The 16,985-nt window shown below is 43.5% G+C and overlaps 1 protein-coding gene across 3 annotated transcripts in view; it reads left to right on the forward strand.

Moving 5' to 3' along the window:
• Positions 1–16,985, forward strand: part of MTUS2 (microtubule associated scaffold protein 2) — a 429,948-nt gene that overhangs the window by 283,717 nt on the left and 129,246 nt on the right. For all 3 annotated transcript variants that reach the window (XR_012426783.1, XM_045377128.3, XM_045377130.3), the window contains exon 6: positions 1,885–2,096. Coding sequence is in view for 2 of the 3 variants with exons in the window: in XM_045377128.3 (XP_045233063.2) it covers positions 1,885–2,096 (212 nt within the window). In the remaining variant the exon portion in view is untranslated. The remainder of the gene's footprint in view (positions 1–1,884; positions 2,097–16,985) is intronic.

Here is a 16,985-nt window from a genome sequence, read left to right on the forward strand (position 1 = left end):
TTCAGGTTGATTTGCCTACAACAAACAAGTGAGTTTTCTGGAATATTATGTACTCTGCTATCGTAAAGACAGTCTCTGTGAAGCAGTGATTTCACATTCTGCTATTCTGTTAAGTCAGAATAATTTAAGATGTGCCGTATGTGAGGTTACATGGCAATCTCTGATGACTTTTTAAGAGGAGAAGGAATTAATTTTAAAATTAGCATGGTTACCCTTTTTTTTTTTTTTTTTTTTTTTTTTGAGATGGAGTCTCGCTCTGTCACCCAGGCTGGAGTGCAGTGGCCGGATCTCAGCTTACGGCAAGCTCCGCCTCCTGGGTTTACGCCATTCTCTTGCCTCAGCCTCCCGAGTAGCTGGGACTACAGGTGCCCGCCACCATGCCCGGCTAGTTTTTTTGTATTTTTTAGTAGAGACAGGGTTTCACCGTGTTAGCCAGGATGGTCTCGATATTCTGACCTCGTGATCCGCCCGTCTCGGCCTCCCAAAGTGCTGGGATTACAGGCTTGAGCCACCGCACCCAGCTAGCATGGTAACCCTTAAATTAACCATTAGAAGCATTTAGATCAATTAACCACTTTCCCCTTAAAAGATGAGGCCACTTGCACATTCACAAACCCGTTACTCTACGTTGTCTCAGTACACCAGGTACTAAAGGGGCTACATTTTCTGATTTGTTTTATATGTTGCTCCCTGGTATCTTGGAGAGGAAAAAAGAGGAGGAAGAAAACATTTGAAATATGAGTGAATTTATGATGGTGCTGGTCAGTGTCTGTGTCATGTCCTCTAGGAGTGTGATCTACTAGAGCGAAGGAAAGAACGCACCTTTGAGATGTAAGCCCATTGTCAATGGCAGGGGTTCTCTGACTGCCTGCGCGTCCTGGGTCTATCTGCGCCTCCCACAGAGGGACCAGAGGAAGGCGCCTGCCCACACACGGGTCTTGGGCCATGGTGGAGTGCTTTCCTCTGTGCTATTTTGGGGGACCTTGCCTTTTCTTTTTTTGAGCTTCAACCTAAAAATCACCACTCCTTTACCCCCAGAACCCTGTCCTCAACCCCAGGCAGAGCTCCTTGCCCCTTCATCTGTGGCCCTACGGCCCCTCACACTCACCTGGCCGGAGCCAAGTCACAGAAGGCTTTGCAGGCCATGGTAAGGTATATGGACTTTCTTTTTACTGAGAGAGAAAGTGAACAGAGGGGTCCACACGGGTCATGACCTGCCTCACGTGTGCAAAGGTCATTCTGGCTGTGGCGTAGTGAAGGAAGAGAGGAAGCAGGGCTTCCTATCAGAGAGCGAGAGGGGATGATGGCTCAGACTGCACCTTTAGCCACGGAGGTGGCGTCAAGTCACATTGGAGGGATGTATTGCAGGAAACCTCACAGGACATTGGTCCTGTAGGAATTTAAAGTCGGGAGTTGCTAGAGCAGAGGTGGCCAGGGCTGTGACTTGGACTTGACATTGAAGAAAAGGGTAGTAGCCTCTAAGGCGAAGAAAGGGGCATCGAGGTGTTGTTCTCTGATGCCCAATTAAAAGGTTGCTAGATGATTATAGGTCTGACTTCCATCTGGATTGACTGATTGATTTCCCATTAGACATTTTCAAAGAGCAATCTCCTTTAAGAAAAAAAAAAAAAAATGCTTCTCTATCCAAGCAAGCCTAGAAGTGTCGGAAGCTGGAAGGAATTTGGCAATTTTGTCTATTGTCCTTTTTCCAAGCAGGAAACCTTGCACTTAGAACCACATTAATGGAACAATAATTTTAGTCCCTGTTTTTTCTTTTCAGTCCTTAAAGATGACAAACCGTGGGCAGTGTAATAAGAAGCCGTTGTCACCTGTGTGCTGCGTGTTTTTTCACAGGTGACTGGAGTTTGGTTTTGTTTCTCACAGGATACCCAAAGCAGAGGACTGCGGCAGCTCGAAATGGGTTTCCGCCCAAGCCGGACCCGCAGGCCCGTGAGGCTGAGCGGCAGCTGGTGCAGCGGCTGAAGGAGCGGTGTGAGCGGCAGACCAGACAGCTAGGCATCGTGCAAGGGGAGCTGAGGAGGGCCATCTGCAGCTTTGATGCCCTTGCCGTGGCCACGCAGCATTTCTTTAGAAAGGTGAGGCCCCATTTCGTGAAGGTCCAAGGGCATTTTGGTTAGGGGAGAAGGTGGTGATGGTGACAGTTCTTTGTGTGTGTTGCTGTTTTGGGTTTGAGTTTGGATCAGAGTGGAGTTTGGATTTTCGGGAGTTCGGGCAGAATCTCCTGAGGCATCCCATCATCTTTGGGGAGCCACATTTATCCTTAGGTGTGAAAGAAATATGTCTGGGAAGAATCATTAATCATCTTCATTCCGAAAGAGGAAATTATGTAAAAAATGAAAGGAAAGGATATACAGGGACATTTTTGCCGGTGAGATCTTTGCAGCAAATGGAGCATATGGTTATTTGCATTTTCAAGGCGAGAGGTCACTTTCCAACATTTCTGCTCACATCACATCAAAGGGAGACAGGGCCACAGTCCCGTCCACCTCGGCTGTTGGTGGGCAATGGAATGTGCATGGCCTGGGACTCAGGGCCATGGCCCCAGTTCCCAGAGCGGCATGGGGAGAGGTTTGGATTCTCCCTGTACCCTCGATTTTTCTGAAAATGTAGGGAGTTTGGTTTCTCCTCTGCAAATGTCTGGATCTGTGTGTGTACACTGAATCTGTTATTAACCATGGAGCAGTTAAACTTCCCAGCCTTTCCCCGGGGGACAGAGGTGGGAGCCTAGTGTCCCACTGCATTTGTGCTCCACCTTGAAGTCACCAAGGTGTCCTTGGGGGAGAAAAAGCATAAACATTATAAATGCACATTTTTGAGATTCATGTATGGACCTCCTGGTATCTATACATGGGGGGGATGTAAAAGTGCTGTATAAATGCTCTCCAAATAAGAGTGAATTAATGAAATATCCGGCCAATTTCAAAAGAAAAGCAGAAGAATGTGAAGTGACTCCATGTCCCCTGGCAGCTTCCTTTTTGGCCTTTTATGGCATCCTTCACCTTCCGCTCTACTCCAGTATAGAAGCCTGAGCTGCAGTTTCTTTGTTGTTGTTATTTTTGTTTGTTTAAAGCTTTCAACAGAAAGAGCCATTTTTCAATCTGTTGTGGTAATAAATGACAAGATGAATAGGCAACCCTGAAATTTCCATTTACCAATAGTTTCAGCTTCCTCCCCAACCAGAATTTTAACCCCAGCAGAATATGGCCAATGTGAATTTCATACCTTCCTTTCTGGTCTAGTCATGATGCGTGACATGATCTGGTAAGCGTGCATTATGTAACCCTATAAGAAAGTTACAAACACATCTTCAAGGAGCCCAGGGGCCTGACTGGGCATGGTCAAGATGAGCATTTTTGCAGTTAGGGAAGGTGCTTCGTCGAATTTCCCACTGACTGTCAGGTTGTGCCTAAAGAGGAAAACAGGGCTGTTCCTTGAAGTTCAGTGATCCTGTTGATATAGTTTATATCGCCGTGCTGCCTGCTGTGGGACTCCACCTTTCAGACGTCATCCAAAGAGTCAGGATGGACAAAGCAATAGATATTGATACACATATTGATAATATGTTCCATGTTCTAGAAGTTGGAGCTTTTAGGCCCCACTTTTGGGATCATGGCAGGGGAGAGAGTAACTGTGCCAAAATTAGGGGTCCCTGTAGTTGAGCATTTCCATGTTCCAGGGAAGTTCCTTGTTGGCCTGCAGACCATGGGTTTTACTTCTTTGCGGCACGCACGTGGCTCTCAAACCAGAGACCAACAGCGGCTGGCAGGTGATTTGCAGGCATCTCCACTGGACCTCCCTGCTACTACAGCTGCACTTGGCATGACATTTCAGCAAGACGGATGGTGGACATGAATTTCATTTTCTTTTCAGTAAATCACAACCAGTAACTCCAAATGAGCTTCAAAAATGACCGTGGCATTTCACCTCCCACACAATGTATTTTTTTTCTCTGTCTTTCTGATCTCTACGCTCTCTCTCTCTCACCAGATAAATGCCAGAAGAAAAAACGGAAGATAAAATTTTTTTTTTTTAAAGTTAATGTCCTAATTGAACATAATCAGCATCTTTTATGCAGGCCGTCATGCATGCCATGTAGTTTAAGGTGATGGATTTGAGAATTTGCTAGTAATACCGAATTAGACCAGGAGGTGTGACATGGGGTGGAGAATCTGGGAAAATAGAGGCAAAGCAGCCTTGGAACCTTCAACAATGGAGCCCTCTGAAGTTACCAGGTCAGGAGAACCCAAGGTATCCCATGTCACACTTGTGGAAAACCCATGCACTATTATTGTGAGTGAGATATGGTCTGAGTCGAGCATATCAGCTTTGAGGAAGCGTGACCTGTACAGCCTGAAAATGCACGATCTCTTTGCTCTACTGGTTAGAAGGCCCTGCCAGAATTCCGTCCTGTAAGGAATGCACGTGTATCTTTTGTACACTGTAGCATATTCATCTGCAGAGCATGCTCTGGTGGAGAGAGGACACGGTGCTAACCCAGAGTCAGTTCCATCTCTGCCCTGATCCAGTGGGGAGACCTTGAGCAAGTTCCTGCCCCTCAGTGCACTTCGTCATCGTCACCGTAGGAATAACATCCCTGTCCTTGCTCTCTTCCCCCCGGCTGACTCATTAACTTTGAATCTCAGTTTTCTCCACTTAAAATAGAATTCATAATAGCTCTTCATGAAGTCATTGTGAGAATGTAGTGAATTAATGTGCAAAGATGCTTTATAGAGATAGGTTTCACTGTGTTTCCTAGGCTGGTCTCAAACTCTTAGTCTCAAGGGATCCTCCTGCCTCAGCCTCCTAAAGCCCTGGGATTATAGGCATGAGCCACCATGCCCAGCTGGCAAAGGCACTTTTTAAACAAATATTCAATCAAACATTCTTTTCTGAGTACAAAGATATCTGTCAAGATCTGCCTCAACAATTTTACTCTCAAGTGGGAGAAGGTGAAAACACAGTCAAAGCCCCTGAAGAGCTTGGTCTGGAATGTACTTTAAAAATAATTAAAAAAAATAATTTTTAGTGGCCAGGCTCCACCAGCCTGGCCAACATGGTGAAACCCCGTCTCTACCAAAAATAAAAAAAAATTTTAAAAATTAGCCGAGTGTGGTGGCACATGCCTTTGATCCCAACTACTTGGGAGGCCGAGGCAGGAGTATTGCTGGAACCCTGGAGACGGAGGTTGAGGTGAGCCAAGATTGCGCCACTGCCCTCCAGCCTTGGTGACAGAGGGAGACTCCATCTCAAAATACATTTTTTTAAAATAAAAATGAAAATAATTTTCTAATATAGCTCTTCAGTTACTGCTATATATTTTTACCTGAATGTGCTGATGCCGTTAATTTAAATATATGTTGGAAGTAAGCCTCACCACTAGAGAAAAAGAATTAGAAGCCCAGATAAGAATCTCCCTTCTCTACCCCATGCTTTATAGCTCCTGGCAGAGTAGCTGTGAAAGCTGTCAGCTCTAACACAGCCTGAGCCCAGCGTCCGGGGATTCTAAGATGCCACACTTAGGTGCCAACAGCAGCCTCACACTTGCGCTGGTTGCAGGCAGCTGTGCCCCTGCAGCAAGGCATGTTCCTCACCAAAGGCCAAACAGATCTGCTAAATCCGTGCTCCCAGACCCCCAAGTGGTGTCGTAATGAGTGTGACTCCCAGGGACTCGCGCTTCTCAGGGTCAGGTTGAATGGTGTGATGGTGCTCTTGCTTTGTGGTTCCCCGGAATGCTGCTCTTTAGCATCCCCTGGTGGCTCATCCATGAAACAATCCACGGGATGGTCCTCACCCTGCAGCATGGAGTTTTATATACATTACCTTTGAGGGTACATGGATTTTCATGTTACTTTTAATCAGATTTATTATGCTTACTCAGTATTTTTCATATCCATTCTTGTCTTCTTTTGTTAACTTTATGCATGTGATTGTAGATTACGGTTTTGAATTTTTTTACATGTTATTAAATAGTTTAGGCATAAAAGACCTGAAAATGAATGTCAAGCATTTTTGGACTCTCTAAGGTTACCAAAAAATTAATAGTGCACCAACCTCCTTCTTCTCAAAGTGTGTATATATTTTATGGCTTTTATTATCTGACCTTTTATCACAAAAACAATTTCATATAGAATAGTGGAAAGTATAAACCCAAATACCCCATAATTCATATTTAATATTTCTTAACATTCTGCCATATTTGCTTTCTCTATGTCTTGTTGTTGTTAGTTAGGGGTGTGTCTATTTTTTATGTATTTTGTGTATTTGAACTTCAGCCTTTCACCTTCAGTTCACATATATTAGTAGACAATCTTTAGCAACTCTGCCTCTACCCTACAGGGTGGGTAGGTAGGGAGGATTCAAAAAAGAAAGAGGTAGAACTTCAACAATAGAGCTCCTATTTATTGACCATCTACTATGTCCTGGGCACTTAACAGACATTATTTTAACCCTCACAACAACCATAGCTGTTGTAGATATCATCGTCATGTGATACCTGGGGAAACTGAGGCTCGGGGAGTTTGCGTAGTCCTCTGAAGACAATATAATTAGAAAGTGATGGAGCCAAGATACAAATACCAGGCCAGGCCACACCCAACACCCGTGTTTTTCCACTATATTATGATGCTATTTCTCCCTCTCCTCACAATCATCAGGGTGCTTTTGATGTATTAAGGGGGAAAATGCACAACTGCAAAACAGGTGAAATAATAAACTAAGAGTTAAACACACAGAAAATGACGTAATGGTTTAAGCTGTTGCCATAAAAAAATGCTATGTGCTCAAGTGGAAGCCTCGTCATTGATAATGGGAAGGAGTCTTGGAAGAGCAGGATGGAGAGAGAAGCAGAATGTGGGGTGAGCAAAGAGGAAGGAAAGGGTATTGGGACGAGAACACCCAACGCCTGCTGTCTGCAGAGTGCCCCCACTCCCTGCACATCTTTAAGCCCTTGGTAAATTAGTTAATGGCTTCTGAATAGAGATCTAGTCACTGGGGAACTGTTTTTAAAAGTGCAGTGATTGCTCTAGTATGGATTGCAGACTCCTCGTAGTGAAGCTGGCCCCAGCTCACCTTGAGTGCTCCATAACACCTGGTTGGTTCGCGCGTCAGGGCAGGGTGTATGTTAAAGGGGAAGAGAGAAGAGACAGCAGAAGAACCCCTTTGGAAAATAAAGGCTTGCTAGCTTTATCTGTTTAATGCATTCAGATTTTAAATTCAGGGATTCATCAGAATGAATGTTGCTCTTGAGCTCCTAAAGCAGTAGAGAAGCTGTTACGTCCACCAGCCAAAGGACTTCACATTTCAGAGATTTTCCCACTGAGTGGAGCTCTCAGAGCAGTAATTATACCTGATCAGAATTGAAAACAGTAAGCTCTTTGTTGCTTTCTTAATCCAAAACATGGTCATTTAAACATAGTGTTTTGTGCCTCTCCCACTTATAAATGATGCTCTGCGATTATCTTCTCTTCCCTTAATTTTATCATGAATAACCAAAGGCTTAAAGAAAATGTGAGCACTTAGGGTGGCATTTCTGACAGTTATTCAGTGTATATAACACAGTAGAGAGTGCTAGTGAAGTGGTAAATTCAAGGTAAATGAATGGTTCCTATGGTTGCTGTTCTGAAAGAATATTATGTGTCACAAAAATAAGTACCCCCACAGTGCTTTGCTAAAAGAACCATGAGTGTCTGTATGGTTTCACTTGTAGGACTTTAGCCAAAGGAATTTTTAGCAGAACCCCCAAACATCAAAATATTCCTGATATCAAGGGATAGAATCTCCCAGCTATGCCAAGCAGCTCTTCGAAGTAATAAGAACCCTTGGCCTGTGGTGTCAGTCGTGCAAAACATCATGGTCAGTGGAAAATGAAACTCAAAATAGCAAAGTCTTCTCAACATTCATGGAAGATCGTTGGTACTGAAGCCTGATAAAACCCAACTCTATTGATGATAATATAAATTTCACAATAAGATGCAATAAGATGAGAATAGATACCTGACCAAGGTGAAAACTAATTGTCCCATTCAGCTCATCTCACTTATGCTTTGTCATCAATGTGCTTTTTTGTTTGGGTTTTGTTGTTGTTGTTGTCGGTAATTAAATGACATTCTTTTGAAGGCAGATAGGTGCCATGGGAGAAGAAAGGTGAATTTCAGCCTCTCCTTTGCAGAAGAGGCCTGAGGCTTTCCCCAAACCCTGGTGGGCAGTTGGTTAAACCTGGTCTGTAGTAAAAGTGTGTGCCTTTAAGATATTCTGGGATACAGAATTCAGCATAGCCATCCTGCAGGCCAGAGAGGCCACAGAGCAGATGGGGCATGGAGTGTCACCTGGCCATCCCACCCAACCTTTCTAGACCCATGGCCTCTGGCAGATACCAAAGTCTTCACTTAAATGTCACTGGCAACTTATTTGAAAATAAATGCTGTAAACTCCCCTCCAACTAAACACAAGTCAAAGGAAAAACAATATTCAAAAATAATGACTCCCTAATGAGAGGAAATATGGTTGTCTCAGCCCCAGAACCTCTTTCCCGTGAGAGATGAGTTTATTAACTTTCCTAGACCTCAGTGTTTCTATAAAATGGAGTTACCAAGGGTCCAGTTTCAAGAACAAGACTAGAATGAAGGGGCTGTCAGGCCCAGGCTCTGTGCTTTAATTCAGTGCCTCTGACTCTGTGGGGGGTTCTATTAGTCTGTTTTCATACTACTGATAAAGACATACTTGAGACTGGGCAATTTACAAAAGAAGGAGGTTTAGTGAACTCACAGTTCCGTGTGGCTGGGGAGGCCTCACAATCATGGCAGAAGGTGAAAGACACGTCTCCCATGGTGGCAGACAAGAGAAGAGAACTTGTGCAGGGAAACTCCCCTTTATAAAACCATCAGATCTTGTGAGACTTATTCACTGTCACAAGAGTGGCATGGGAAAGACCAGCCCCCATGGTTCAGTTACTTCCCACCAGGTCCCTCCCATAACACGTGGGAATTGTGGGAGCTACAATTGAAGATGAGATTTGGGTGGGCACACAGCCAAACCATATCAAGCATTATTTAAATACCACAAAATCATTGCCTGCTGCTCAGTTGGCAGAGCATGACACTTAAGCACCAGAAAGTGCTCTGCCCTTCCTCAGGGGGTAGGATATGCCTATCGATCCCTGTGGCTTGCTCTAAGCATACCTGGTATGGGACCATCACAGTTTTGAAAATATAAGTTAGATTAGTCTCTTTGGGAAAAATCATTTAAATAACAAACGTCTGTGGAGCATCTGAATCATGAATCTGTTTCTAGCATATTATTCCCTGGAGACACCACCAAGTGCAAAGAGAGATGGGGAGAGAGAGAGCCCTCTAGTAGTTGCCTGTTGAGGCTGAGCCTTCTCTTTGGTTCCTTTGGCATTTGGTTTCTAGCAGGAGTCGAGAGACCTGGTGGCTTTTGGAGTACCTGTTATGTGGAACTAAAACTGGTACCTCATCGCCTGTAGCAGGTTATGACGTGAGCCTCCCTCCCTGGGTCTGCATCCCTCCGCCTCCTCCTCAATAGACACACACCCTGAATCATCTCCAATTCCAAACATAGAGAATGGTCCATCCTAGTCATTCTGTCTACGGTCCATCCACTTGGTAAATGGATGACTTGAAAACCACATCTCAGCCCCTGAGTTCCAATTCTAGGGAAGAGATGCTCACTGAAATCATGGGAGGGCAGAGTGGACTGTGAAGCCTGTCAAGCAGCCAGGGTGCCCGGGGCAGGGGCGCCTTGAGAGAGGAGTGTGGCTTGTGAAGTGGGCCAAGGAACACATAGGATCTCAGCAGGCAAAGGTGGGGGAATCGGGCCTTCCGGGGCAGCAGGAAGAACTTGGGCAGAGAGCGGTGCAGCGTGGGGAGAGGGCAGGACCACTCTGTGGAAGATTAAGGGTCTAATTTGCCTAAAGCTTTGGGTGCAGGACTGATGATGGTGGGGAATGAGGCTGAGGAGTTCAGGGCCTGGAATTGCAAATAAAAGAGAGGAGGCACTCACAGAGGCAGGCAGGAGGCCCTGAGTTTTGGACAACAGCTGCAGCACTGTGTTTTAGGCTGTGTTTTAGGAAGATTAACTCTGTGCCAGGTTTGAGATGGATGGCAGCAAGAAAACCCCAGGTAGGGAAAGCACGTAGGAGCCTCTGTCAGTGGAGTAAAAATCCAGGCAAGACGTGAGAAGGGTCGGGAGGACCTGGAGTCCCAGTGGAAAGGAGAGGGCAGATACAGAGCCTGAGGATCAGGCTGTGAACCTGACAACTAAGAGGGTTCAAGATACCCAGACGATAAAGGATGAACCCACTTCACCCCAGCCCCAGCAACACCCACACAGAAATCACAGACTGCTGAGAACTTAGGAATTATGTGCATATACAGCTCCGAAATGTTTAAAGGGGTCATGGGTTCCCTTGAAGAAATCTGCTCTGAAACTGTACATTTTATGCATCAGTGAGCCCTCAAGTCCTCAAGTCCAGGGAAAAATAAAGCAATGCCAAGGAACCTGTAGTTTTTCTTTTTTTTTCCTCCCAGATTCTACTTCTAACCCATGTATCACCTGTCCCACCTCCTGGGAGTACCCTGTGTCCCACCCATCCTCTCCAGGAATTGCAAGGTGGCTCTGAATTGCTGCTTCTCTTGCATTAATTGAGTTAATGCTTACAGTTAGATAGAATAAGTTCTAATGTTTGATAGCATAGTAGGGTGACTGCAGTTAACAACAATATATTGTTACATCTCAAAATAGCCAGAAGAGAAGATTTGAAATGTTTGCAACACAAAGAAATGATAAATGTTTGAGGTGATGAATATCCTAAATTCCCTGATTTGATCATTAAACATTCAATACATTTATCAAAATATCAAATACACCCCATAAATAGGTACACATATGCATCCATAAAAAATAATTCAAAAAATTAACGCACTTTATGCTTCCTACCATCCTGCATCCCTCCAGAGCTGGTACAGCCCCCTGTGTTGATTTCCGGGACTCTTTCTGTTTGGTAATGCTCAGATCTCCATGAGGGAATTAAGCAGAGGTGTAGATGTCAGAGAAAAGGGAGGCTCTAGAGAAGCAAGCTCGGGGTGGTTTACGCACAGTGATACGAAAGGGATGAGATTCACAGGAGGGCATATGCAGAGGAGGGAAGCTGACCTGGGACAGCATCTTGGGAAATGCCTGTGCGTCCTTCATGGGGCCAGGCGAGGAACAGTAGGCCTGGCAAGGAGAGAGAGGAGCTGCTGGGAGGGGTCGCAGGAAAGGGGAGAATCCCATCTCGCAGAAGCCAAATGGAGGGGCGTCTCTGACAGGTGACAGTGATTTACAATACCAGGTACCAGGCGGCGGGAGAAAAGGTTACAGAATGAGGAAGTACCCTGGAGTTGGGCAGTTTGGGAAGAGTATCTGTAAAGAGGTAAGGACACCCAGCTTTTCCTGGTTCCTCTATTATCAAATGGTTTATTTAGTTTATTTAGTTCTGCCTCGTTTCAGCCCACAGAGAAGCCAATTCTTCTATCCTGTGAGGAGTGGCAATGGCACCATCTACAGGACATTGTCTAGAAATGAAAATCTCTGCCCAGAGAAAAGAACTCATGCCAAGTATTACCTTAAATTCCAGAGAGTTTTACCAAAAGCAAATGCTGCTCTCCTCCCTTTTGCTTCCTAAAGTGTGAGCTACAGTCCTGCCTATGCCACAAACCTGATTGAAACTAGTTTTGAAATTAAAAACACACAGCTCAGCTCCTTTCATTTTTCATTTTATTCCTGACAATCAAATTACTAAAACAGCAAGAATAAGATTTATGTGGTACACTGCAAACAGTTTGCCTATGAGATAATTCATAAAAGCAATTACATATGGCACAAACCTAACAATGAAAGTGATCTATACCTGTGATCCAGTCCCTGGAGAGAGTAAAATCTCATCAGTTCTGCCCTCCCAGGAAAAGAAAGAAAAACATTTAAAATCCCAAAATACTGTAACTCTATTACATGACAGTATTCTCTTGAGAACAAAGATTTATCCTAAGTATTGTGCTGACAAAATAGATATGAGGTGATATTATTTCTCAAATTCTTCTTCAATAATATTTCCCCAATTTTTGTTTCAGGTTGAAACTCAGGGTCAGAATTCTGTATTTATTTTAAAAGCATGAAGGAAGAAGAAAAAGAAAGGAAAAAAGAAACAAGTATAATAAATAGAAAATAATTACAAAGACGGTCAATAGTAATTCAGAGATATCCATAATCACATTCAATGTGAATGGTCTAAACAGCCCCAGTTAAAAGACAGATCTGGCTAGGCATAGTGGCTCATGCCTATAATCCCAGCACTTTGGAACGCCGATGTGGGTGAATTGCTTGAGCCCAGGAGTTTGAGACCAGCCTGGGCAACATGGCAAAAGCTTAACTCTGAAAGGGAGAGAGAAAATGTTTTTTGTTTTTTAAATGTGATATAGTTTGAATATGTCCCCCAAAAGTTCATGTATTGGAATCTTAATCGTCATTGTAACAGTATTAGGAGGTAGTGCCTTTAAGAGGTGATTAGGCTGGGTGTGGTGGTGTGCACCTGTAGTCACAGCTCCTCAGGAGGCTGAGGCAGGAAGATCACTTGAGCCCAAGAGTTCAAGGCTATAGTGCTTTGTGATTGCACCCGTGAATAGCTTCTGCACTCCAGCCTGGGCAACATAGCTGGAGACCCTGTCTCTTGAAAAAAAGAAAGAGGTGATTAGGCTACACCCTCATTAAGGGATTAATGGCGTTATCCTGGAGTGGACTCTAGATAAAGGATATATTTGGCTCCTATCTTGTCCCTCTGTGTCATGCACTCACTTATGCCTTCCATCCTCCCTTCTGCCATGGAATGAGCTACACCAGATGTCAGTGCCATGCTCTTGGACTTCCCAGCCTCCAGACTGTGAATGAAATAAACTTATTTCCTTTATGGATTACCCAGTCTGTAGTATTCTGTTATAGAATCAGAAAATGGACTAAGATAACACCCAATTATATGTTGTCCACCAAAAAAAAAAAAAAAACCCAATTTGAATATATAGCTCAAATTAGAAGTACAGGAATGGAGAAACATACACCATGCTAACACTAATCAAAGGAAAATTGGAATAGCCCCACTAATTTCAGACAAGGCACACTATAGAACAAGATTCCCACAGATAAAGGGGGACACATAATGATAAAGGAGTCTGTTCTTAAAGAAAACGTAAGAAACATGAAGGTAACTATTGATATTTCAGGCTGATTCTATTGGGTTCCAGTGACTTGTGTGCTCAGGTGATGTCCAATTATTGCAGTTCTGAGAGTCCTGTTGCTTCAACCTCAAAAATCAGCTGAAACGCTTCCAGGATTTAGAAGAAAAAATAATTGTAAACACCTGATGTATTCTGAGCACGATATGTTACTTATTTTTTGATGCATATTATTTCATTTAATATCTTCACATTAACTCTTTTTTTTTTTTCTGAGATGGAGTCTCACTCTGTTGCCCAGGCTGGAGTGCAGTGGTGTGATCTTAGCTCACTGCAACCTCTGTCTCCTGGGTTCAAGTGATTCTCCTGCCTCAGCCTCCTGAGTAGCTGGGATTACAGGCACCCACCACCATGCCTGACTAATTTTTATACTTTTAGTAGAGATGGGGTTTCACCATGTTGGCTAGGCTGGTCTCAAACTCCTGACCTCAGGTGATCTGCCCACCTCAGCCTCCCAAAGTGCTGGGATTACAGGCGTGAGCCACCGTGCCCAGCCTCTTCACATTAACCTTTTGATGTAGGTATTTTGATGCCCATGTTATAGATAACTCAGGTTGCCTTGATCAAATAATATTTTGTTTATTATTTTATTCATTAAATGTTTCTCAAAAACCTGGCCGTTCTCCAAATAATAGAATTGATATGACATAGGACTTCCCTTTAAGGAAATTCCAGTCAAATATCCTACCTAATTGTTTCAAAACACCTCATTTGATCTTGTCAGCACTGCCAAAAGATAGGCAGGAGAACTCTTAGTGTTCCTGTTTTCCAGGTAAAGAAACAGAGGAAGAGAAGTGGTTCCTTGCCAGAGGTCTCATGATCAATAAGCCATAGAATCAAGACTTTGTGCAGATAAGTGCTGGAGGCCTAGTGTTCAGCATGGTGATTATAGTTAATAATTCTGTGTTGTATACATGATATTTGCTAAGAGAGTAGATCTTAAGTGTCCTCAGCACCCCCCCCCACACACAAGCACAAAAGGTAACTGTGAGGTGATGGAAGTGTTAATTAGCTTGATCGTGGTAATCATTTCACAATTTATATGCATATCAAAATAGCACATTGTACACCTTAAATTTATAGAAATTTTATTCATCAATTGTACCTCAGTAAAGCTGGCAGGCGAAAGACTTCACAAGGACCTCCTGCCTCCAAATCTAGTGTGCACCTTCCACTCTTCTGGCTTTGATATTCCATTGACAAAGATGGGAAATTGATTGATCACATCTAGCAGCACCAACAGACCAAAACATCAATGCAAAATAGCATCTTGACCTCATGCTGAGATGCCTCACTTCTGACAATGAAGAACAGCATTCAGTGTCTGCAATGATAAGCCAAGCTCCATCGGACAGTTTGACACCATGAGTGAGGGAGCACTAGTACCTTGCTGGTTTCTTGCTGCCCTAAATTACCAGATCTTGGTAACAATTATTATATGTTAAGATTAACTCTAAGGTTGGCCCGGAGCTCAACACTCTACCCTGCACCTGGGGACAAACACCCACCCACAGAAGACCACCCACCATGCCCAGATAAAGCCATAAAGGAGATTCAGGTGTTATAGCAGGTGGCTGTTAAGTGAGAGCCACAAGCTGCTATGTTTCCCTCAGAAGTGAAGGCCAATGCTCGTTTTCATACCTAAGATAACCAGAATTATTTTTCTTCCTTGTATGGACCGGCTTGTTTACTTCTTCAGATCCATATGTATATTATCAGCAATAGCAGCTCCTCAGAATGACTGTAACTTTTATGAAGACCCAACACACAAACCAAGCAAGGGATCCAAAAGATCTCAGTTGAGTTCCAGTTCCAGGTAAGAGGGAAGAGGCACACTCTACCCTGCTTCTCCCACTAAATGCAGCTATAAACAACTGGACCGAATGCATCAAGCAGCTATTTGAGGACTTAAAAGGATATGCAGCAGGCAGATTAGAAAGAAGAGTTGAATTGAAAGTATTATAAAATGAGTGGTGAACGTACAAGTTTTTCTCTCCAATATTCTCTGACCTGAAGTCAGTTCAGCTTAAAACCTAGAAGTGGAGACCGGGATCTGGACGGGAAGAGCTCCAGGAGAAACTTTTTAGGTCTCACTCAAGAAGTGGGAAAAGGAACTCTGTGTCATTTTTCTTCTTTTCCCCATATCCTAATCTATGTGCAGCCTTGCAGTGGTGGTAGCACGAACCTGCCAGAGGGAAACCATAAGGGAAGGGAACTTTCTCGTCTGCTTGCAGGAGCTGTGGTCCCTGTTTTTATTACCTCTGTGTACACTTACCATCTGTCCACAAACAGGAGCACAGTTGTGAAAAGTGCATATAGCAGGGTAACTAAAGGTCCAGCTTTTTGACTCGAGGACTAACAAGGGGAACACCCAGGGAACTGGAAAGGATAGCAGATATTGAGGCAAAGGAGGAACGTGGGAAAGTGACCCCTTACGTTGTTTTTGAACCCCTGGGCTCACCCCTGAGCTGTATGTGACTCTCATCCTAAAAGCATATACAGACTCTGTGAATTGAACTACAGAGCAAACCATCACCAGAGTGCTAGACTGGCCATTGTGGGAGGCACATGAGGTATGGATCCTATTAGCACTTCAAAAGCTTTGAAAATGGAGCTAACTTTGGAAGCACAACTTACAGAAGGCTGGATGGAACTGATAACCTGAACTCTACCTCACTGATTGCCTGCTGCTGATTATTCATTAGATTTAAGCAAGGCCCAGAGGAGCCTTATAATGTAATATTCAAAATGCTTGGAATGCAATTTAAAACTATTTAGCATACAAAGAATCAGGAAAACCTCAGCTTATATGGGAAAAGCTAATCAACAAACAATAAAACCAGGATGACACAGATGTTGCATTTATTTGACAAAAAGTGTCAAAATTAGCTATTGCAAAGTGCTTCAGGAAGTACAAGCAGTTACCCTTGAAATTTTTTCAAAGAAAGATGTATCAAAGGAAGAGAAGATACACAGAAGAAACAAATGGAAATTTTAGAGCTAAAAAATACAACCACCAAAATAAGAAACTCACTGGATGGAAATGACAGAGAAAAAAGTCAGTGAACTTAAAGATAAAGCAGTAGAAACTGTCCAATCTGAATAACAGAAAGAAAATAATTTTTAAAGAACAGAGCCTCAGGAACCTAACCGACAATTTACAAAGGGTCTAATATTTTTGTAACAGGAGTTCCAGAGAGAAGAAAGCCATTACTTTTGCAGTTTAGTGGCAAAAACCACAATTACTTATTTTAATGGCAAAAACCACAATTACTTACTTTTAATGGCAAAAACCACAGTTACTTACTTTTAATGGCAAAAACAGCAATTACTTTTGCACCAACCTACTATATCTATACACCTTGAAATACCACTCGGCTATAAAAAAGAATAAAATAATGTCTTTTGCAGCAACTTGGACAGAGCTGGAGGCCATTATTCTAAGGGGAGTTACTCAGGAATGGAAACCAAATACCGTATGTTCTCACTTGTGAGTACAGCTAAGCTATGGGTATGGCAAAGGCAGGCAGAGTGGTATAATGGACGTTGGAGACTCAGAAATGAAGAGTGCGGGAAAGGCATGAGGGATAAAATACCACGTATTGGGTACAGTGTACACTACTCAGGTGATGGGTGCACCTATTCGATAGTGTTGGGCCACAGAGTCTAGCCACTTAACACAGA

The sequence above is a fragment of the Macaca fascicularis genome, chromosome 17, assembly GCF_037993035.2.
Source record: "Macaca fascicularis isolate 582-1 chromosome 17, T2T-MFA8v1.1".
Lineage (NCBI taxonomy): Eukaryota > Metazoa > Chordata > Mammalia > Primates > Cercopithecidae > Macaca > Macaca fascicularis.